Consider the following 23,237-nt stretch of genomic DNA (forward strand, 5'->3'; position numbering starts at 1 on the left):
CCCTAGAGCAGCCTGTGTGCAGATGGGCATCCTTGGGTCCTGGCTCCAGGTGGGATGGTGTGGCCACAGGTCTGTGACTGCTTGGGCAGCCACACCCCACTGTGGACAAGTTGCTGTTTTGCTTTCCTGGGCTCCTCTTTCGCTCTCCATCTCCAGGCATCCTGAATTGCCGTCATCTCCTCCCAGCTTTTGCCCCAGCTCTTTGTTGGCTCAGCCTGGGACCCGCTTTGTACTCTTTTTGCCTCCTCTGACTCATCCTGCAGGTTCTGCGAGATGCCACTGCTCCTGTGACTCCTGGGCTGGGCGCGATGCTTTCCTCTCTGCTGCCACAGCACCCTGACTTCCCTGATGCACAGTTCAGTTCCTTTGTTTCCAGCTGGGTCTCTGAGGAAGTGCTTGGCACACAGTAGGCCTTCCATAAAGATTTGTTTATCCAATGAGTGGGAAAACCGACCTTGATTCCCTTTCTGCCTTAATCCCCCTTTCGTTTTTACAGGAAGAAGAGAGGGAACTCTTCTCTTTCTGCCTTTGTAGGGCTGTTGTTGGCAGAGTGTCAGGGTGAGGCCCAGTCTTCGTCCATCGTCCCCCGACTTTCACATCTGAGCCCTTCCAGGCCACATTGAACAAGACATGTTCTTGTATTGACCACTGTTGCTGGCTGTGTCAGTTTGTCTTCTTTAATACTATTAGCCAACAACTTTTGAGTACTTGTTAGGAATTAAATATTGTTCTAAGTACATTTATTCTTTCACTTGTTAAATTTGTCTTCAACACCTATGATGCACTAGACATTGGGAAATATGGATACAGCGGTGAGTACAACCAATAAAGCCCCTGCTTTTATGGAGTTTATATTTGACACAAACAAATGACTAAGGAAGTATATACTATGGTAGATGTTGATGAGTTGGGGGAAAAAGAGATCAGAGTAGGGTAATGGGAGTGGCTTCTTATTATGCATAGTGTGGTGAGGAAGGATTCTCAGATAAGGTAGCATTTGAACAGAGACCTGAAAGAAATGAGGAAAGGTAATGGGGGAGAGCTTTCCAGGAAGAGGAAGCAGCAAGTGCAAAGGCCCTGAGGTCAGGGCACAGTCCAGGAAGAGCAAGGAGGCCCTTCTGGCTGGAATGGAGGAAGTGACCAGGAGGAGTAAGAGGTGAGGTCTTATAGAACAGTACTGACTAACAGAAATATGAGTCACCTATATAATTCTAAGTTTTCCAGTAACCACATTAAAAAAGTAAAAAGAATCAAGTAAAGTTAATTTTAACAATATATTTTAAAATATATTTCCATAATATTATTGCTTTAATATGTAGTCAAACTAAAAAAATTATAAATGAAATGCTTTATATTATTTTTATTTTTTCTTAGCACATCTTCAAAATCTGGTGTATATTTTTGAAATCTGATGTGGACATTTCATTTTGGGCTAGCCACATTTCGGGTTCAAGGGCCACGTGTGGCCAGTGGCTACTGTATTGGACAGCACAGATATAGAGCCTTGAAGACCATACCCTGAGTGAGATGGGAAGCCACTGGAAGCTTTGGGGCCCAGGAGCATTATCTCTCTGCCTTGGGTTCTAGAAGGTTCACTCCAGCTGTGATGAGAGGATTTTTTTGAGGCAGGGGGTGGGGTGGGCGCCAGGACAGAGTAGGGAGACTAGGAACCCAGGCTCCTGGTGGAATGCGGTGATGATGGCTTGGACCGTGGTGGGAACAGTGGTGGTGGTGAGAAGTGGTTGGATCCTGAATATAGTTCGGAGGTGGAACTGCCTGGTTTTTCTGATATGGTATGTGAGTGCGAGAGGAGTTACGGAAGTACCAAGATTTTTGGCCTGAGCTACTGGGATGCTAAGTTGTTTTCAGAGGGATGAGGAAGACTGGGGCTGGGGAACAGCCTCGCGGGGAGTATGTGGATTTGGTTAAGTTTGAGATGCGGGTGTCAGCCTTTCAGGTAGAGTGGGCAAGCAGGCAGTTGGACATATGAATCTGGGGTTAAGGGGAGGTCTGGGTGGAGACAAGCCATGAGAGCCCTGGGGAGTGGATGCACAGAGAGAAGAGGGGGCTGAGCCCCGGAGAAGAAGGCGAAAGGCTGCTCAGGCGAGTGCAGGGTGCCCCCAGGAAGGCCAGCGGAGAGGGGAAGGGCATGAGGAAAGGGGGCCAGAGGGGGCCACCGGCTGTGTCCAGTGTCCTGATGGGCTGAGGACGAGGAAGCCCCAGGATCCCTGACCACTGGTAAGAGGGGGTGGCGACCCCATCCCACCAGGCTGCAGTGGGTCCAGGTGACACCAGGAGGGAAGAAAGAGACTGTTAGTATGGACATCTCCTTTGAGGGGTTTTGCTTTCAAGGAAGCAGAAAAATAGGGTGGTACCTTAACAGTGGGTGTATGGTCATGAGGAGGCTTTTTTTCCTTAAAGATGGGTGGTGTAACAGCTGATGGGGAAGATCTCGTAGACAGGGTAGTCATCACGCAGGAGAGAGAAAAAAGTGCGCGATCTCTTTCATGCTCACAACAATGCTATGTGGGAGGTACTATTTTGCAGATGGGGAAACTGAGGCAAAGGAAGATTCAGTCACTTGTCCAAAGCCACACAGCAGGGCTGTGTCTAATGCGGATGGCTCAGTTCTAGAACACCCAGTCTTAACTGCTATGCTATTCTGTCTCTTGATTTCCTGGCTAGATTTGTGAGCTCTTCGAGAACTGGGACCATCACATCTGTATCTGACATAGCACCTAGCAGAGAGAGGGCTGTGCGGAGCTGGGGTCTGATGGATCTTTAGTGACCCAGAGACCCAAACACCAGGAGCAGTGCTGGAAATGCTTAGGCCCTTGTGCTGGCCATGGGAGGGGAGCATGGCATCAGCCTCCCTCACCCCACTTCATTCCCAACACCTTCCGGGACCTTGCGTGACGTAGGCAGTCCTCACCAAATATCAGCAAGCAGTTACTGGGTGAATGAGGAATGAATGAAAAGGCTGTGGCTCATTTGTCCTAAAAGCTAAGCCAATGGTGTGCACACTGCTGGCACTACTGCGTCCGTGTTTTGGATTACTACCAGTGCGCTGGGTGACCTGGGCAAACCCTTGCCCACCTAGCTCCTCGGTTTCCTTATCTGTAAAATTGAGAGGTAGGGTTAGGTGATCTCCCATCTGGCACTCACCAGTATGTGTCAGGTGGCATGTGCACACTGGGTTCCTGCCTCCCTCCTCTGTCTCAGCAGCATGGACAAGAGGCACTCTGTAGGTGGGGGCTCGCTGGCAGTGGAGGGTCAGGTGGTCGTTAGAAGAGCTGAGACCTGTGGGATGGGGTAGCCACCACAAAGGGAACCCGACAATCCCTGAGAACCCTGCTTTGTGTCCAAGACATTCCACTCCACAGGCAGTGATGCAAAACTCAAAGGCATGGCATTAACACCAAAGTCAAAGTCACCATATCCAGCACATCTACCCTTCGGCTGGTTACGCGCTCAGCCCTGTTAGAGTCCGAGGCTGGCCTTCAGTCTCTGCCGCATACCGCTGGGCTCCCACCTGCACCGGTCCTTTCTAGTGGTTCTCGGGACTGACTAGCCGCTGCAGCACCCTGCCTTGGGGCACTCTGAAATGTGTAGGGACAGCTTCAGCGGTCCTGTAGCGGGGGCGAGAGTGGTGGTAGTGGTGCTGTTTGTACTCCAGCTGCTGAAGGTCCCATGAGGAGAATGGTCCCTCCCTAAATGCCAGCAGGACCCTTGACCAGAAGCCTGCTCAAGTGTGCTGCTGGCTGGGTGCTCGGGCCTGGGGGCCCTGCCTGCCTCAGCTGCCACTCAGCTGTATGATCTCGAGCCACTCATTTTATTTCCTGTTACCCACATTTGGGAACAGGTGTACGAACACCTAGTTGCTTGCCATTTTGGTTGTGATGAATTTTAGATAGGACTGAATTAACAGTCATCATCAGAGCTCCCCACAGGTCCAGTTTGCTCTGTGTGAGGCACTGTCCTCGTGGACCTGATCATACACTCATTTAATCCTAGCTGCCTGTTAGGCGTCCCCACTTCACAGGTGAGGAAACGGAGGCAAAGGGCATCATGAATGCTGGGAGGCATCCCCAGGGAGCAGGTGGCTGTGGTCTTCCCGGCCGTGCAGGCCTGTGACCGGCTGTCTCTTTGCCCTCCAGGGACAGGGGCAGACCCGGCGGTCAGCGCCAAGAGCAACCACTGCCTGGACGCCGCCAAGGCCTGCAACCTGAACGACAACTGCAAGAAGCTGCGCTCCTCCTACATCTCCATCTGCAACCGCGAGATCTCGCCGGCCGAGCGCTGCAACCGCCGCAAGTGCCACAAGGCCCTGCGCCAGTTCTTCGACCGCGTGCCCAGCGAGTACACCTACCGCATGCTCTTCTGCTCCTGCCAAGACCAGGCGTGCGCCGAGCGCCGCCGCCAGACCATCCTGCCCAGCTGCTCCTACGAGGACAAGGAGAAGCCCAACTGCCTGGACCTGCGCGGCGTGTGCCGGACCGACCACTTGTGCCGGTAAGCGCGACGCCGCAGCTCCCGCAGAGGGGGGCTCAGACATGCGCAGACCTGGCTGCCGCCCATGTCGTGCATTCATTCACTCATTCATTCATTGGGCGCAGGGGTAAGGTTTGTCTGCCTACTCCGAGCTCGGCCCGTGCGTCGCGCCGGGAAACCAAGGTGAGCAAGCCAAGGAGCATAGAGTTTCAAATCCTAGACCCCTAGAGTCTGGACTAAGGAGGGATCTTCAGTGAATTTGGTCCCCTTCTGGAGGAAGCCCCCACCTCATGTCCCGGGAGGTCGTGTGGCCATCAGGAAGGGCCTCGGGGAAATCACGGAGGTAGAGCCCTCCTCACTGCTGGCTGAGCCAGGTGGATGCTCGGGTGGAGTGCCGGTTGGAGTCAGACTGCCTGTGTTTGACTTTTCTGCTCACTAGCTGTGTGACTTGGAGCAAGTTGTAAAGATTTCTTGAGTCGCCATTCCTTCACCTGTAAACAAGAGTTAAAATGCCCACATCACAGGGTTTATCATGAGGATCCTGATGTGACGTGTGCTCGAAGCTTAGCATAGAGCCTGGCTTAGAGGAAGTGCTTAGTAAGCGTAGCCTAATTATTAGGAAGGTTTTTTTGGTTGTCATTACAGTGAGTTGAAATGTGCGTCCTTACCGTTCTTCTGTCTTCTCTGTTTTTTGTTAAGCACTTATCTAGCCCATGTTGCACCCAGCACTCAGTTCTAAGGGTGTGCAGAGGTGAACATTGCGCTCTGAGAGGAAAAGACAGTCCAGAAGGGGAGCCAGACAAGGCAGAGATCCCAAGGCAGGGGGATGAGGGCTGTGGGCTCTCAGATGAGGCAGCATGGGGGAGGGGCACCTGCCTCAGCCTGGGGGTCCATCGAAAGGTGCCTTGAGCTGAACCTTGAAAAATGAGAAGGAGAAAGCCAGGGAATGTTGTCAGCTGGAAAGGGTATGCAAAGGGGAAGGTAGGAGAGAACCTGGCCTTATGGGGCTCTGCGGATGGTGGGCGCATGTGGTGAGGGCTGTGAGGTGGGGAGGCCACCGATGGGGCTGCTGGAGAAGCAGAAGTCACAGTAGAGCAGATATTCGGAGATGGCTTACTGTGTGCGGGACGGGAGGCTAGTGTATTATGTGGTTTATCTGATTTAATTCTCACAACAAAGCTACGAGGTAGGTAACTATTATCATTTTTATCTGCCAAATGAGGAGATAGAGATACAGAAGGTAGTTTGCCTAAGGTCGCACAGCTCATACATTGCGGAGCTGGGATCCATCTATCCTGCGGCTTTCCAGGGTAGCGTACTGGCCTGGCTTAAGACGGCAGCTGTAGGAGTGGAGAGAAGTGTATCGTTTCAGATATGATTGGTAAGTAGACTTGACAGGACTGGGCAATTGTTGAAAGTTCGTTCCCTGGAGGCAGAAGTCATTTCTGTTTGTTTACGCCACGCCTCGTCCTACACAGAGCCTGGCACATGGCGAGCACTCCACAAACATCACTTGAATGGATAAACGAATGGATAACTGCACCGCCATGTGTGCTAGTGAAGTAATTAGGGGACGAAGGAGCCATTCAGTGTGTGTGTGTGTGTGTGTTTGGATGTGCAGCGTTTGTGGTGCCTGAAGGACCATTGCCATCCCCTTGACTATGTCTGGGGGCATGCCCAGGAAAGGGGCCGAAGTGGAGAAGTGGGTTTGGGAGTTGTTGGGCTCCTCGTTGGTGATTAAAGCTCCAGCAGTGAGTGGAATGGCGCAGGGTGGGTTGGTGGAGCCCAAGAGGGAGTCTAGGCTGGAGACGCCCGCAGATTTGGGCATCCCCAGTATTTTGGTGCTAGGAGAAGCTGTTGGTGTGGATAGTGGGGCAGAACTCTGCTGGAAACACCAGTTGAATCTTCAGGGAGGGGCAGAGGAAGGGGGGCTTGTGACAAGGAGGCTCAGAGGTGGACGGACAGCCAGGACAGAGTGGGCCAGAATCCAGAGAAGGGGGTTCCTGAGGGAGGGAGTGACTGAGACATGGTGCCTCATGGTGTGTAGGTGCGTGTATGTGTGTGAGTGTACATGCGAGGGGTGTGTGTGTGTGTGAGTATGAGCGTGAGGGTGTGGGGAACTGTATGTGTACAGTGTGTATGTGTGAGGGAGTGTGGGAATCCGTGTGAGTGAGTGAGTGAGTGGAGGGTGATTGTTTTTCATGCTCCTGCAAGCCTGACTTACTGACCCATGGACCCTTCCTCCACGTCCACGAGTAGCCCAGGAGGGGACGGGTGGCTGGAGGGGTGTGTAGAGAAGAGGCAGCCCAGGCTTCATTCTCCACTATGCCCAGGAAGGAGCGCCCTCCCTTCCCTTTCTAGCACTGGATCCTTTTAGGTGTCTGTCCTTTAGGGTGGGCACCACAGGTGGCAGTCTTTACTGTGAAATGGGAGAGCCCAGTGCTGGGGTGTTTGGATCAGGAAGTGGAGACCCCAAGCCTTCCTTTCCTGAATGCTTCAATGGACAAAGCTGGCTTTGATGGGGGTCATGGGGTCAGCGTCTCTGAGCTGGCTCTTTTAGAATGAGGCCCTTGCCTGCGGGCGTCTCTCAGAGCCTGCCCGGTGCTCCAGTGCTATAGCACCCAGTCCTCACTTTGCCAAGCCTGCCTGGCCCTTTTCGCTTTGCTGCGAAGGAAAACGGGGGTGGAGGCCCAGCTATGCTTCTCCCTGAGTGAATCTTGGCTCAGCGTTCCTGGGGTGCAGCCCCTCCAGAGCCCACCTGACCTGGCTCTACACTAAAGCAAGCCTGTTAATCTGCTTTGGGGCAAACCCAGAGGCAGGCCTTGTCCATCCCCAGTGTGATATTTAACAGGCTCTGCTATGCTGTCTTGTGAAGTGTCACTAAGCACAAGGTGCTAGGGTTTAAAGAAGCCTTTGGTTAAACAGGACATCTCCTTGCAGGGCGGGGGTAATGGGAAGCACGTCTGGGTCCTCCCCTGGTTCTTCGGACCAGGATCAGCATGGAAGCTTCCTACGCTAGCCAAGGTTCCACCTGGCCCAGAAGTTGCATACTCTGTCTCTAGCCTTTGTCTGGTTCATATCCCACGAACCTTTAGGGCTGTAAACTTAAGACCAGGAGAGGCTTTTCCTTTTAAAGTCTTCTGATACGGAGTCTGGAAAGCCCGGAGAATCTCTTGGAATGAATCCATGGAATTTGGCTCAGTTCTCTCACCCCAGCCCCACAATGGGCCATGACCTACTTTTTTTTTTTTTCTTTAAACACCATCTTTTGATTTCTCCTCTCTGCTTACGCTCGTAAGGATGGTGAGGGTTGTGTGTATGTGCATGGGAGTGGGTGTGTGTGACTGGGAAGTTGTGGGAAGAGGACTCTGTTGTCCTGTAAGCTGTGTGCCTTTCAGGCCTTGTTTGGAAGAGGCTCTCTGAAATGCCCTGTTCCTCTTGGCCTACTGAGAGGACCTAAATAACTCGGTGTTGGCCCCTTGCCGTGTCCTGGGCTGTAATTTAACCTCGGGATGATGAGGATATGTATAAATAGATTCCAGCCTGGGGCTACCCTGGCTGCCTGGGTCTCTTCATGTGGTGGCCACTGTCCTTTTCCAGGAGGACTGCTGGGAAGGCCAAGGGGTTGGGGTCCCCTCCATCAAGGTTGTGCACAGGGAGTGGGGAGGAGTCCCTTCGGCAAGCTTGCCTTCTTGCTTAGCTTGGGGCATGTCTGGTGTCTGTAGGCAGTGTATATGGACAGGTCCAGGTTTGATTCTTGCTCCCTGGAGTGGTCCCTCAGGGTCCTTTGGACTCTTCATAGAATCTGTTGACTGATGTTTTTAGTGGGTTGTCTCCAAACAGCAGCAAATGATTATTTGCAGGGGGTGTGTGGGCTCTGGGGCTTCCAAGCCTTCACTTCTTTCCAAGGAGAGGTTCTTGAATATCTTGAAATCACATACAAAGTCTCGCGTGTATGTTCCAGAGAGAAATGCGTTGCTTTCATTAGATCCTCAGAGGGTTTCTTGACCTCTCAAAGCTTAAGAGCCTCTGCCTTCTCTCGGTGGCCGACTTGGATGGCTGCCTGGAGGATTGTGGGTGACCGACTGAGGAGGCCTGCCACAGGCATGGGGGGGCAGAATGGACGCCTAACGGACTCCAGCCAGTGCTCCTGGGCCCAGTGGGTCACCTGGGGCAGGAGGAACGTGGGGCTTAGGGACGTTCCTTTGTTCATTTGACAGCTATTTGTTGATCCCCCACAGAGGGCCAGGTCTCGTACTGGGACTAGAGAGTAGTGAGGTAGGCGGACGGCCTTGCCCTCAGGGTGCTTATGGGTCCGTGCGGCACACTGCGTTTATTGCCTCTGCCGCGAGAAACTACATGATCGCATTTGCACTCGGGTTCTCTTGCCATCACACTTAGCTCTGCTACCTGCCAGGTCTTTCCTGGGCCACTTTGGTAACACTGAGAGCAGCCCTTGTGGAAAGGAGCCACACACACATGAACCTGGCTTAGGGGCCTGCCCGGTCTTGAGCAGAGCTCAGAGCCAAAAATTCCAGTCTTTCCCCAGAGCAAAGCTGTGCCCAGGAGTGCCCTGGAGTAGACAAGTCACTGTCTTTCTTGCCAGTGGAGGCAGACTCTTCATGTGGACAGCATTATGGGATTTTCAGCCTTGCCGGAGACCCCAAAACCCATCTTCCCACCGGGGACCCCATGCTGGCTCCTGCGGCTGGCCTCAGTGGGGGTCCTGCTTGCCCTTGAGCTGTGGGCCAAGGATGCTCAAATGACTCCTCTTGGAATTTCCTGTGGTGCCTTGAGACCCAGCTGGAATGTTGAACATTATTTTGCCGAAGGGTCTGGGAAAATAAATAGGGCGAGAGGCTGCCGCCTGCACATCTAGTTTACGTCTGCCGGCTCTGCCCACGGCAGGGGTATTAGCATGGCTGGGCAAAGAGTGCCTTTCACCTTTACCATCCAGGCTTGCTGTCTGGGCATCTGGGCTCCATAAGGCTCACAGCCCACAGAGACGTGGTGGCACACCCCTTGTCTAGCTGAGGCTCCCTCTTGAGTCCTGCATGGAACCCCTGCGTTACTGGATGATCAGTAGAAGGAATGACCCATTCGAGGGAGATGCCACTATGCAGGGAGAATCCTTTCAAGTCAGTAAGGTTCGGTCATTCCAGAGGCATCACCTCCAGTTGTGTGTTTGCTGACACAGGACCAGGGCACAGTTTTGGCCGCCTACGTCTTGCACTGTTCACTGGGTGCCTTGGTTATTTCCACTTGCACTCACTCACGCAGGTGCTCTCCTGCTTTGCTAGTTAGTGTCTTAGTCCTACTGCTGCCAGAATGGAATACGATAGCCTGGGGGGCTGACACAACACACAGTTCTTTCTCACGGTTCTGGAGGCTAGTTGTCTGAGATCAGGGTGCCAGCATGGTTAGGTTCTTGGAGAGGGCCCTCTTTGGGCTTACGTCCTCATGAGAGAGATGTGGTGTTCTTCCTTTTTATATAAAGGCACATATTCTATCCTGGGGTTCTACCCTCATGACCCTATCACCTCCAAATGCCATCACACTGGGATCAGGATTTTAACACACCAGTTTGGAGGGACATGAACATTCAGTCTATGGCATGAAGACTTACCCTACATTCACAGACTGTTTCGTCCTCATCTCCTGGCTCTATCTTCTACTGAAGCTTTCTAGAACTTGTCTGTATCCTTCATGTGGCACCGATCACATGACTTTCCTATAATACTTTATCTTCCCAGTGAGGTCTCTGGTTTTTTATATTCTTATTATTACCACTGTGTTGACTTGTTTATTTAACAAATATTTACTGGGGGCCAGGCGCTGTGCTAGACACTAGGTACTTACTGGAGAACATAGTCAAGATGGTCCCTGCCTCCCTGGAGCATATAGTCTGATGGCAGAGATAGGAGCAAACATTTGCAAAATGAGCAGGACATAGAAATAGAGGATAATTGGGAAGGAAGGGGGGTGCTACTTGGACTGGGGTCAGGAAAAGTTTATCTGAGGAGATGACATTTAAGCTGAGACCTGAAGCACGAAGCAGCCAGAGGTAAGACAGATGGCAGAGAACATTTCACACAGAGGGAATAGCATGTGTAGAAGTTTGGAGGAGGGAGGGAGCTTGGCATTGCTGGAGAAACGAAAGGAGGCTGGCGTGGCTAGAGCTGAGGGGACCTGGGAGAGAGGAACAGGGGCAGATGGGAGCAGGGAGGCGGGGCCGGGTCACACAGGGCCTTGCAGGCCACAGCAAGGAGTTTGGATTTTGTTGTAGATTAAAGCACAGTTGACATACAATATTACATTAGCTTCAGGTATGTGACAGTGATTTGACAATTTATATATTACGCAGCGTTCACTGTGATAAGTGTAGTCACCCTCTGTCACCAGACAAAGTTATTACAACATTATTGACTCTATTCCCCATGCTATACATTACATCCCTGTGACATATTCGTTTTATAACAAGGAATTTGGATTTTTTTCTGAGCACAATTAGAAGGAAGCTTTGAAGCCAACTAGTGAGATTATTAAAATCATGATATGAAAAGATTACTTGGGCTAGTGTGTGGGGAGCCAAGGGAGGAGGCAAGAATGGCCTCATAGAGCCTGGGCAGAGGTATAGAGTATCTAGTATCACCAGACCAGAGGTGCTGGCCGCTCAGGCCAGGGGGTGGCCGTGTGCAGGGAGATAAGTGGGCAAGTGTGAGATATTTTGGAGATGGAAATGATATACCTTGATGTGAGAGTGAGGAGATGAAGGAATTCAAGGATAACCTGCTGCCTTCTGCCTTGAGCAGCTTGCTGTGTGATCGTGCCATTTTCTGAGATGGTGAAGGCTTGGATAGGAAGATAAATCAGGGATTCCATTTTGGGCATGTTAATTTTGAGGTGCCTTTGAGCCATTCCTATCTGGAGCTTGACGGGGGTTATAAATTCTGGGGGTCATTAGCATATTTCTGGTATTCAAGGTGAGGGCAATGGGCAGGGTCTCCCAGGGAGAGGCTGGCCTGAGCAGAGGCACTGAGAATGTGCCTGGCACCTTTAAGCGCCTGGTAAAGTGCTGGTGGTGGCATTACGGTGACCCGGGAGTCAGGAGTAGACTTTTGAGAAAGAGTAGTGGACAGCTGTACCAGATGCTGTTGAAAGGTCCAGAAAGATGAGGACACACAGCTAATCATTGGATTTGGGAAAGCAGAAGGCACTGGTGACTTCTTCCAGCAGTTTGGCTGAAGAGGTGATTGCGGAAGCTTGACCAGAGCTAAAGAAGTTTGTCGGTTGGTTGGTCAGAGCTTCCTGGAAAGGTCCTCAAGGAAAGGAAGCATGTGCAGCATGGAGAAGTTGTTCATCTGTTCAGTGGAGAAATGGCCAAGGGGAACCTATCCACTGGCTTGGCTTTGAGAAGTGTAGGGTGGGGGTCACTGCCCCCATGGGCACTCTCAGGTGCTCCGCCATGGCGCTCTGCAGGGCCTGGGGCCACACCCGTGGCCAGGGGGAGTCTGTGATTCTGAGGCTGCTCGGCCCTGGGGAGAGCCCATAGTGTGGGCGCCCTTTTCCTGATGGCCTCTGATGCTGACCCATACACTACAGTATGAGTAGAGCCCTGAACGTCACCACCTTCCGTGTCCTCCCTGGGCTCTGAGGGCTGTGACATGGCTGCCACCGACTCAGCTTTTCTAGCTATGACTAAAAGGGTCCTTGAAATGTGAGAAGAGACCTTTCTTTAAGCCCCATGCTCTTCTGGTCAACCTACATGACGCACCCTCCCAGAGAAGACAGCCTGGGGCAGCCCGAGGAGCCTTGCTTTTTCAGCTTTCTGCAGCAGAGAGGCACACGCTACAACACTGAGGAGTGCTTGAGAGGTGCCCCTGGGGCTACCTGCCCTGGCATTCCTCTCCATGGTGTTCAGGGGGTGGGGCGTGACTTTTCCCATGGTCAGCCAGGATTTGTTCTTTGTCCTCTTGGGGTGGTATCCACAGTGGGGAGGCAGCCCTGTTCCCCTTCTTCCTGGTATCCTGGAGCTGGCTGACCCCCCAGGGCCCATTTGGAGGCTCTTGTGGAAGACTTATAGCCCTCACGCGGGTGGCCCTGTTATGCCAGGGTCTCTGAGGTGAGGAAGCATGTGAGCATTGGCGCCCTCACCTAGAGTAGAAGCAGGGCACTGAGTTGTGCATGAAGGAAGAGTAGGGTATTCAGTCTTCAGTATGGAGCAGTAGGGAATTGGGGATAGCTGTTCACAGCCCGCCTTGCCCAAGACGGCTTGCTTTAGTCCGGCAGGTGTCCTCCCGGGCGTGTGACTTCTCCACTGCTCGGCCCATGGCGGGGGCTCTCTGAGCACGGTGACTTGCTCAAGCAAAGACTCCCCAGATGTATTCTTCAGAGGGCAGAATGAAGCAGCTGGAGTCCCAGTCCGGGCTTCAGATCCCCACCCTGGCAGTTGTATGAGCTTGGGCAGCTTCCTTAACATCGTGGAGCCTCTGTGTTCCTTGTCAGAACGAGGGCAGTAACATAATGATACCACACTGAAGCGTGGTCACCGTCTGACGGGACTCCAGTGGGTGCTGAGCCCGGGATGCTCGGGTAGACCCCAGGCCTCCCCACTGAGGCCCACTGCCGGGGGCCTGGTCACCCAAGGAGGCAGGCGTCTAGTCCTCACAGAGGGAATGTGTGTGTTGTTACGTGGGGGCCCGATGAAAACATAGGAGAACCAGTTTGATTTCCTCCAGAAGACAGTGGGAAATCATGAAGTCTTTTAAGCAAGAGAATGACATGATCCTGTCGGTGTTTTGGAAAGATTTCTTGTGCTGCTGTATACACATTGGTCTGGGGAGAGTGAGGCTGGAGACAGAGGGCCCCGCCGGGACCGCATTGCGATGGGGCCTGAGGTCAGGCGGAGGCAGAGGGCTAGTGCAGAGGGGCCGGGTCAGAGACACACTTTGGAGACCTTCAGAGGTCACTTCCGGGGGACTTACAGGATTGGGACTGGAGGGCGGGGGGAGTCCAAATTGATGCCATGGTCTCTGGCCTGGTGGTCTGCTGACTGCTGAAGCCATCACCTGAGAGACGAGAGGAAGAGGTGGAGGTCTAGGCACAGAAGGAAGATGTCTGGGTTTCAGACCTGTTGTTGGAAGCAAGTGGAAATCCAGTGAAGTGTTGGTGTACATGGGAGTTCCGGAGAGAGAGCGGGCCTCAGGATCAAGATTATGGGATTAAGAGAAGTAATTCAGCAAGAGCAGTGAGCGTGGGGCCTGGCACGTAGGCACGAGTAAACATTAGTTCCTTCAAAGAGCGTATAAGCTCATTTGGGGAGACAAGGCTCACACATGTGAAAACATTAAACACGAAGAGGAGGCCCCACTTAATTAAATGTTGTGAGGATGAAACTGCTTGCTGTAGGCATTCAGAGAAGGGGAGCCCTGTGACTCGAAGAGCCATGGAAGGCGGTGTGGAGTCAGGGTCCTGTGGCTGGAGTGGGAGGGACGGCAGGGTGCCCAAGGGGGCAGAGGCTTCCAGGGGAGGGGGACAGGAGGGAGAAGCAGGACCGGGCATGGCTTGTTCCAGGCAGGGAGAAATGTCCTGCTTGGAGCAGAGGGTGCCACAGGTGGAGGGGGGAGAGTGCGTGTGCATGTGTGTGCGTGTCTGTGTGCGAGTCTGTGTGTGTGTGTGAGGTTGGAGCTTTGAGATGCCCTGGGGAGACACAGAGCAGAGAGGGGCTCTCCCCCGCCAAGCCTCCCACTGTTGGTCCCAATTCCAGCTGACTCAGGGGTTTCCAAACTTGTTGCTTAGGAAGAGGAAGAAACAGAATCGGGTGAGAAGGGTCCTGGATTAGGAGTTATACTAAATCCTAATACTGCTCCAGGCCTAGTTCTACCCTTTGCTGATACTAGACTGTGTTCTTGCTGGAAACTGGGCTGGGTTACGTTTTTAGGAGTGAGTTCCCCATCCTCAGTGGTACCAAGCAGAGGCTTGAGGGCCCTCACCAGGCCTCAGATGAGTGTCAGGTTGGATGGGTTTCGTAGGTTCCTTCTGAGCGGGTGTGACACAGATCTCCTGTCTCTTGGGGTCCAGTGAAGAGAATGGATGTGATCTAGGAGACTCCCTTCCCTCACCTTTCCATCTTTCTTTTTTTCCCCTCATTTTTAAAATGGAATTCACTTTACCATTTTTACTCATTATAAAAGTGATGTGCACTCACTCTAACACATCGTTCAGGCAAGATAGGCATACTAAAGAAAGTAGAAATCATCTTCAAGTCTAACACCCTGAAATAAGCCAATAAGCCATGGCAAACATTTTGGAGAAAATACACTTCCAGACTTTTCGAATGTGCATACACATATTTTAACAAAAATGATGTCATGCAGTACATATTGTTTTGTAAGCTATTTTTTTCTCTAAATATATTGTTAGCATTCAACCTTTGTCAACATCTCCACACGTACAGGTTTCCTGGATTTTGATGGAGGTTTGGTCTTCCTTACGGGTTTGTGTCCCTGGGGATGACAAGCCCCACTCATTCTTCATACACCTGTGCGTTCACTCTTCTCACTGGAGAACCTTGTGTCCAGATCCAAGTCTGCGGGATGGTAGGGGACAGCACATTCTAGGCCCTCGGAGGGCAGGGGGTACCAGGCAGGAAGACCCCCAGAGAACTCTCAGGTGCCTGACTCAGGACTTCCTCAAGGTGGAGGGGAGGACAGGGGACTAGAATGGAGCAGGGTCCCCACAGTGGGTGTGAGTGCTTGTGGCTAGTGTCTCTTTGCGGGTTTGGGTTGCTCTCAGCTGGAAGAGGTCACTAAGGAGAGTGTGGTCTGTTTCCTCTAACTTCTGAGAGGCAGTGTGCAGGGAGAGGATTGTAATGAAGCCAGTGAATTTTAGAATCGAATATACGGAGGCCTCTTTAGCAGCTATCCAAACACGAAAAGATGATGCCCAACCTGGAAAATTTTAGGAATCGGTATGTGTATTGGCACCATTAAAAAATAAGCTGGCTGGTGATGTTGAGAGAAAGGGGCCGTGGGGCCCATCGGAGAGACCTGGCCTGGAGAGTCCTGGCAGGCTGAGCCTGGAAGGAAGGTCTGGGGCAGTGGTGTATTTTCTCCACTTGGTTTTCCTAAGTGCTTTGCTTCTCTGGGGGAGTTTTAAGTAAACTAAGCAAGGATCATTGCCTGGTGCTTGCTAATCCTCCCCTAGTTCCAGCCGGGATGATTGGAAATCCCTGAGAAATCAACTAGTAGCTACCGAGTGGTAACCAGTGAGCTCAAAAGACCTGGGGGCTGCCATCGCTGGGGCAATTAAGCCTCCAGCTCTCCCTGCTAATGGACCAAGGTGTAGAGCTGTGCTTGGAGCAGAGGTGGGCTCTCATCTCCCAGGAGGTAGCCAGGGTGGGAAGAAACCTGGGCAGGTGACCAGGTCTGGGGAACCCCTGTCTCCTCCTTCCCCCACTGCTGGGAATATGTTCCCAGAAGCCCCGGGGAAGAGGAGGCACTTTGGCCACCTCTTCTGCCTGTTCCTGCCTTTGTATTCTAGTTGCTTTAATTAAGGCCTATGTCTTTAAGGAGGTAGGCTGGTAGAGGGGTCCTCGGAGGGAGAACCAACAAGCACCTTAACTGGCCCAAAGGTGGGAAGGGAGAGCCCTGGAGGGCCCTGTCCACTGGCCTGAGCACCCTCCTCTCTTCTGTGCTGCCCGAAGGAAGGGTGGCTTGGAGGACCCTGGTGTGATGGTGTATAACAAGGGGGACTGGCAGGGGTAGGGCCTTGGTTTCTGTGTCTTTAGTGTTCCTCAGCCTTATTCACGATGGGAGAACTGCGGGAAGAGCAAGACATTGTGCCTGAAATGTGTCTGGGTGGAGCCCCCAGGGATCCAGGAGCTCAGTTCACTTGGAAACAGATCTGCGGGAGATCTTGAAAGAAAATTTCATTTATAGATGAAGATGTGGAGGTCCAGGGAGGTGAAATTATCTGCCCAAAGCCACATAGCTAGGGAGTGGCAGACCCCAGGCAGACGGTCAAGTCTAACCTCCCCGGACAGTGCAAGACATGTTGGCCTGGCAGTGGGTGCGCTGGACGGGGAGTCAGAGACTGGGGTCCCGCCCTTGGGGCACGGAGCATTTCTGAGCCTCCGTTCCTTATTGAAGAGAGTGTGCAGAATCAAATCTGCCCTGCCCCCCTTACACGGCTGCTGTAGAAAACAAGAGGCCAGTGAAGGTGCTTGTGATGCCGCAGAGAAGGCGCCCCGGTACACCCCCCATGTTTAAAGTGGTGATGGGGGCGTCTGTGTGGCACAGGCGTTTGAGCCACCACCTCTTGGTTTCAGGTCGGGTCATGATCTCGGGTTCCGGAGATCGAGCCCTGAGTCAGGCTCCATGCTCAGCAGAGTCTGCTTAAGACTCTCTCCCTCTGCCTCTGCCCCCCATGCACACGTGGGTGCACTCTTTCCTTCTCTAATAGATACATCTTAAAAAAAACCGAAAAGAAGCATGATGTGTTCACCCCCACCCCCAGAGAGAGCGCTGGTTCATAACCTGGAGAGGAAGGTGGGCCATGATGGGGCTACTGGGCGGATCCCCTCAGACCTGGGAAGGGGCAGGATGTCAGGGAAGGTTGGTGCTTGAGCACTTGCAGAGCCCTGGGATGGCTTTTGGCTTCTGGCCGTGGACAGAAGGTCGAAGACCAGTTGGATCACGGGCTAGACCAGACTTCTGCTTCCTTTCCTTTCCTTCCAGTTCTTTCCCAGGGAGCCTATCAGACAGTCCGGAGCCCCTGTAGTCCTGCCAGAAGCCCAGCCAGTCCATGGTGGACTACAGGCTGGGCAAGAAGGGGTGGGGGCAGGGGTGTCCATCCGTCAGTGCCCCCCTCGCCTTCCCTTTCTTCATAAGGGCTCACGCCTACGTTGCTCTCGTCCCCCGCTCGTCTTTCCCCTTTGGATCAACCTCCCAGAGGTCAATGGCAGAGAGGAGGGGGGAGAAACAGAAATGATGATGACTTTGATTTTTTTCTTCTGTCGGAGCCTGGGGAGGGTGGTTGTTTTGCTTCCTGGACCTCAGCGGAGAATTCTCTGCCAGACAATCATCTCGGCGCTTTCATTGCTTTCTGATGCTCCTCTAACTGCACAGGGTCGGCTATTAAATGGTCATCAAACCTCAGCCTCTATCCCATCAATAGTCATAAAGTTGGGGAGATAAAAGCCATCAGTTTTCCATTATAGCTGAAAGCAATGCTGTAGATAGCTATTTTCTGAATGCTGCAGATAGATGTATTTTAACTAGAGCAGGGTTTCCAGTTGCCCCCAGCTCTGCTGTGGGCCCTGCTGGGCCTGGGATAACCTGCCAGGTGACTAGATTGGGGGGGGGTATGTGTTGGGGGGAAGACAGGGCGTTCTCTCCCTTGTCTCTTTCCTCCTCGGAGAATCGAAAGGGCACATCTTCAGGTGTGGGGTGCTGGGCAGAGGCCACAGCGGTGGGACTGTGGGCTTCAACCGTCCATTCTAACCACATACTGTGGATAAATACAAGGGTTGTTATCTGCTCATTCTAATTAGGAATGACCCTCCTGAGCATGGGCTGTGGGCAGGCCAGGTGGCTGGCGATTTGTGGGGATTCTGGGGGCAGGAGGGGTCGGGGCAGGCTGGGTGGGTGCGGAGCAGGAGCGGCCACAGCCTGAGGAAGCTGGGAGGAGGGATGGGACGTGGAACCTTGGGAGGACAGCTGCTCTGGATATACACTCCTTGTAGTTTCGCATAGGCGAGCAGGCCTTTGAAAATGGATTTTGCAATCAAACACCTTGGCAGTGAGCAGCCATCAGATAAGTCCTCAGAATGAACTTTTCAAAGCACTCAAACCCTGAGGCCCTCCTGCCTCAGGTTCCTGAAGAGCCTGGGATTTGAGCCCTCTGCCTCGGACCCCTTCTGTAGCCCCCTTTCCCGGCACTCCTTCTAGGCGCCTGTGCTCAAAGCTCCCTGGGCCCGTAACTTGTCCTTGGGATCTTGCAGGGACAGGCCCCCCCTACAGGGGATGTTTCCCTGCAAAATGGAAAGTGCCCGCCCATTGATCTTAGAAGACCCTCGGTGGTCATCACCTCTTTGAAGCTCCTCCGTCTTCCAGGAAGCCATGTTCTGTTGCCTGTGCTCCAACACGACTTTGTCCCAACCCGTCAGGGCTATTCTTAGGATGCATTGTACTTGTAAATTGTGCGGATTTTACTCCGCAACACTCTGGGGTCAGATCGCATTTCCTGATATTTCTAAACCAGCTACAGCTCCCCGCTCCCCATCCTGGCCAGCAGGAAATGCGATCCCAGTTAATGGAGCTGCCCCTGTCTGTGGCAGCCGGAGTCCAGGCTCAGGTGGGGAAGCCTGAAAGGGTGGGGGAGGCTGGTGCTCAGCCTGTGGTGGGGTTCCTCCTGCCGGCCGGCCACACGATGGGCCTGCGGCCTTCAGCGTCTGCTGGGCAGCCCTGTGCCACCGCGGCTGTAAACTCTACTGACTCCAGGCTTACCCAGAGGCACTTCCCTCCAGGCCATGGAGCTCCCTGTTCAGCTGCTCCCAGTGGTCCCTCAGCTGGGCCCCAGAGCAGTGGCCCCAGGTTTTGTCCAGCCCCAGGGGAAACGGCCTTCTCTTCTGCCCTGCTCGCCAAGCCCTAGGCAGCTCTGGCTCTCAGCCTGCTTTCACGAGCTGTCTGGAAATCAGGCCTCCCTGCCTCAAAATCCGCTCGCCTTCTCAAAGGGGCACATGGGTGTGCAGGGAAGAAAGGAAAACACCTTTCATCATCTTAATTCGTATTCTGTTGCACCTTGAGGCACACGAGACACTGCTGTCTTTTCCACCGCGTGCGGTGTGCGGTGCCCAGCTCACATCGGGGCTTGTTCATGTACTCCTGCGTCTAGCCCAGGGCCTGGCACAGTGCAAAGGGCAAGGAGGACTTGAGTTCTTGAATGCTCTTTGTCTCCTTGAGCAGAGACTGTAGAAGGTAGCTTAACCTTTTCTTGATGACGCAGTGCTCTCTGTGACTGCTGGTTACGTCGCGCAGATGGCACGCAGTGATGCCTTCAGGTGCTCCCAACTTCAAGAGAACTGTTTGCCCCTGCACTAATTAGCCCCAGATACTGTGGATTTTGAGTCACTGTGTTTTGCTTTTCTTGTCGTTCTGTCTCCTTCTTCATGTTTGCTGTCATTTCCTTCTAAAGGCTCTGTCTGCCCCTGGGAGGTTCCTTCTGTCACCCTTCCTTGTTCTTGGATTTTCCATGGAACAGAAAACCAGATCACCTATGTATTAGAATTATGTATGCACCAGAAGCCATTAGACTCTAAGTGAAGAGATAAAGGATTTTTGTAGGAGTAAAGTATCCGTTTCAGTGTGCAAACTTTATACTCCATGCTAGCGGTTTCTTTGTTCCTGGCAGGCTGCCTGACGAGTGACCTACAGCAGTGCTGCTGTGCTGGAGCCCTTTCAGATTAAAAATATGTATTGTGAGATGACTTTGGAAAAGGGACAAGAGAGCATATTAAGACCTTTTGGAATTAGAGTTGGCTATTGAGATGGATAAGGATAAGCAAACTGTTTTCTCCACAAAAAAAAAAGTGACCAAATCCTCATCTTCCTGTTTTCCCTGATGACCTTGGGTAACAGCACAGTTTTATTCTGTCCTTTTGTCACTGACTGTGGGCCCAGGGATTGGGATGAGGGCAGTTTTGGTCTCTGGGAGCCTTGGGCACCTGTGCAGGCATCCTGGCGCTGTCGCTTCCCCACCCTGTGATGGTGACAGTAATGCCCGTCCTAGGCAGGGGTGCCGTGAGGACCAGATGGAAATAAGGCAGGGGGAGGGCTTCGGTTCACATATGAGGCCAGTGCGAGTAGGTTGGTGTCGGTGGCTTATTGGAAGAGACAAGGCCTCGGCCAGAACTCCTGAGTCCTACCCCTGCATCAGCCCTTCTTGCTGGGAAACCTTGGGGATGTTATGTAACCTGTCGGGGTTTGCTCCTTTATCTGAAAACAGAGGCCCTGAATGAAATGACACTTATCCCAGCTTTTGTGTTTCATAAATTGGTATGCATTATTTCTGGAATTGGGGGCAGGGACGGAGGGAGTATGTGATCTGAGGAGAACCCTGGGCTCAGGGCATTAGTCAAGTTTCTGCCATCCAGGGAGGTCAAAAACAAACAAACAGCTGAGGGTTTGTACTGACATCTGTCTTAGGATTCCATGAGTTTGCGTGAGAAGACGTGGGCGCTTAGTGTTCATGGGCGTTTACGGGTGTGTGCATGCGTGGATGTGTGAGGTGTGAGGGGCAGAGACATCCAGGGGCTGTGAGACTGCTGGAGCTGCTGAGCCTTAGGAGAGGGACTTGAACTTTGCACTGCTCTACGAGGCTCAAGCTTTCGCCATGCTGGCCCCCACGCAGGAGCTGAAAGAGGGGCCTTGGGTCAGCTGCTTGCCCCTCCGGGCAACAGCTCATTTCTGGAGTGAGGGGAGTGGGCTCACTGGTCTCTATGGTCCCTCTTGTGCCACAACACTGACAACCCGAGTAAAGGCCTTCATAGTCCCTCCTGCTCCCGCCCAGGGAGGTTTTGCCTGTGGGCCCATCCCTTCCTCAAGTCCTCTGGGCGGCGTGGCCCATGACACTTCCTCTCTGCAGGGCCTCGTGGGGGCTGCCTGTCTGAGTCTGGGTTTTCCAGGTATGAACACATGTCTGTGGGCCTGTAGGCTGGTCTTGGTAGCGTTTGGGCGTCCCAGACTCAGAAACATGGGGGCCAGGCAGGGCAGGGTGGGAGGTGGCCTTCAAATTCTCGGAAGAGCACACTGGAGAGAGTCATTCCCTGGTGTCTCTGCCCAGGTCACGACGCCCTTCAGGGGTGGCAGTGGGAGGGAAGGAGACTCTGTGTGTTCTCCGGGGAGGAGTATGTAGTCACATGAGGGGCATGAGAGAATGAGTGTGTCTGTACGTAGTCAAGAGGAATTCCTTCTGTGAGTGGGTCTGTGTGTTGTCTGTGGATTTTGTCAGTGTGCTCCTCCAAAGTGTTTCTGAACCACAGGGGCCACTTCTGTACAGAATTGCCTTCCTCTTTAGCTGTAATGAAACCCACGCTCTCCACAGTTGTGAAGTGGGAACTCTGCAATGCCAGAAGGAAAGGCAGGTGGGCCTCAAGGACCCACCCTTGTCTCCCAGGGCCCTTTCCCTGGGGGATCTTCCATGGATGCCACCACACCTCCCTCTGCGTGAAGGGGCTGGGCAGCATGCAGGCTCCGGCGGGAGCGCCTCTCCACCTGCTGGTACCCCCAGTGGGGATCAGGCTAAGATGCTCACAGACACTGAATAAAGCCTCAGGGAGGCAAAGGAAGATAGGCATGGGGGTGAGCTGTATCTGAGTTACCTGCTTTTTTTTTTTTTTTTTTTTTTTTTTTTTTTAAANCCGCTGTGCCACCCAGGCGCCCCGAGTTACCTGCTTTTTGGGCCTAGCATGTTCTCTGGGGCTAGCCTGGGCCCTGCTCTGGTCTTGCTCTGCCCCATGTGCTGGACACCACTTGGGATCTACTCCCTGGGCACAGGCTGCTGTGCAGACCCCAGAGAGCGAGGCCGCCAGAGGGGACCTGTCCCTTCCCCTTGTAGTTGATGCTGGATTGCCACCCCTTCAGGGAGGACGTGGCCTTCCAAGGCAGGTGACTGACGGCGCTCTTGTGTGTTAGACACCGTGTCCCTGTATTAGGAATTTTCACGCCGAGCCTCACGTACTTCGGACCCTTTGAGGCAGGCAGTCTTACTATTTCTCTCTGCTCGGGTAAGGACACCCAGACCAGAGATTTTCAGTGACTTTGCCCAAGACCACACAGCTAATAAAGTGAGCGGAAGCCTGCAGCAGGCTGGCTCCCAGTGCTGTGTTTTCACTGTTATTCTGCACTGTCTCCCCAGATGGGGCCCCTGTTGCAAGCAGCTGTGGTGAAAACACTGATTCCCGGGTCCCTCCTAAAACCTATTAAAACAGAATTCCTGGGTTTGGGGCCCAGAAATTCACTTTCGTCTGGCTCGCGGATGATTGTCCTCACAGTGAGGGTTAAGACCTGAGGTGTGCAGGCACGCCGTGCCCGTGGTCAGTGCCGTATGGGGGCCTCTAGAGAAGGTCCTGGGACATGCAGTCTGATGAATCTACTTCCTAGATCTGCCTGCGAGGGGCCTTTTGTGTGCCCATGTCGTCACCTTCTCTGTGTTCTCTAGAGCTGTCTTCCAATGGCAGATGGAGTATGCCGGGGGGCGGGGAGTGGCCCGGATGTATCCGCTGTTTACTTGTGTGGAGTATCCAAAAACTTTTGTTTTAATATCCAGCTGGCATTTTTACTATTAAAATGGCCTCTGCTTGTTTATCCTTTGGAAAACAATCAAAGTGTTTGCCATGAGCCCAGACAGTCATTGGAAATGGGACGTCAGTGCAGAGAGACACCGTGGTGTGAGTGGGACAGATGGATGGGCCTGAGCCTCAGGACTGAGCTCGGCCCGCTGTGGAGACTAGCGCTTGTGTCAGACAGAGTGGTGATGCTCCTGCATGGGTCTGGCTGGCCCGTTACGGCAAGTTGGTGGTCAAAGGGCATCCTGAATGGCTCCTCTAACTGCCGTGCTGGGGTGCACCCGGCCCTCAGGGGACATACGATTGGGGTCTGAAGGCCTGCAGGAAGTGAGGCGAAGGCCTGTAGCTGTCTTTCCCTGGCAGGATCCAGGGAATGGGGAGAGCACAGTGAGAATTCTCC

General features: G+C 53.1%; 1 protein-coding gene across 5 annotated transcripts in view; it reads left to right on the plus strand.

Moving 5' to 3' along the window:
• Positions 1–23,237, plus strand: part of GFRA2 (GDNF family receptor alpha 2) — a 103,621-nt gene that overhangs the window by 27,676 nt on the left and 52,708 nt on the right. For all 5 annotated transcript variants that reach the window (XM_034661315.1, XM_002914785.4, XM_034661316.1 and 2 more), the window contains one exon: positions 4,158–4,512. In XM_034661315.1, coding sequence (XP_034517206.1) covers positions 4,158–4,512 — 355 coding nt within the window. The remainder of the gene's footprint in view (positions 1–4,157; positions 4,513–23,237) is intronic.

The sequence above is a fragment of the Ailuropoda melanoleuca genome, chromosome 5 (genome assembly GCF_002007445.2).
Source record: "Ailuropoda melanoleuca isolate Jingjing chromosome 5, ASM200744v2, whole genome shotgun sequence".
In the NCBI taxonomy this organism is placed as follows: domain Eukaryota; kingdom Metazoa; phylum Chordata; class Mammalia; order Carnivora; family Ursidae; genus Ailuropoda; species Ailuropoda melanoleuca.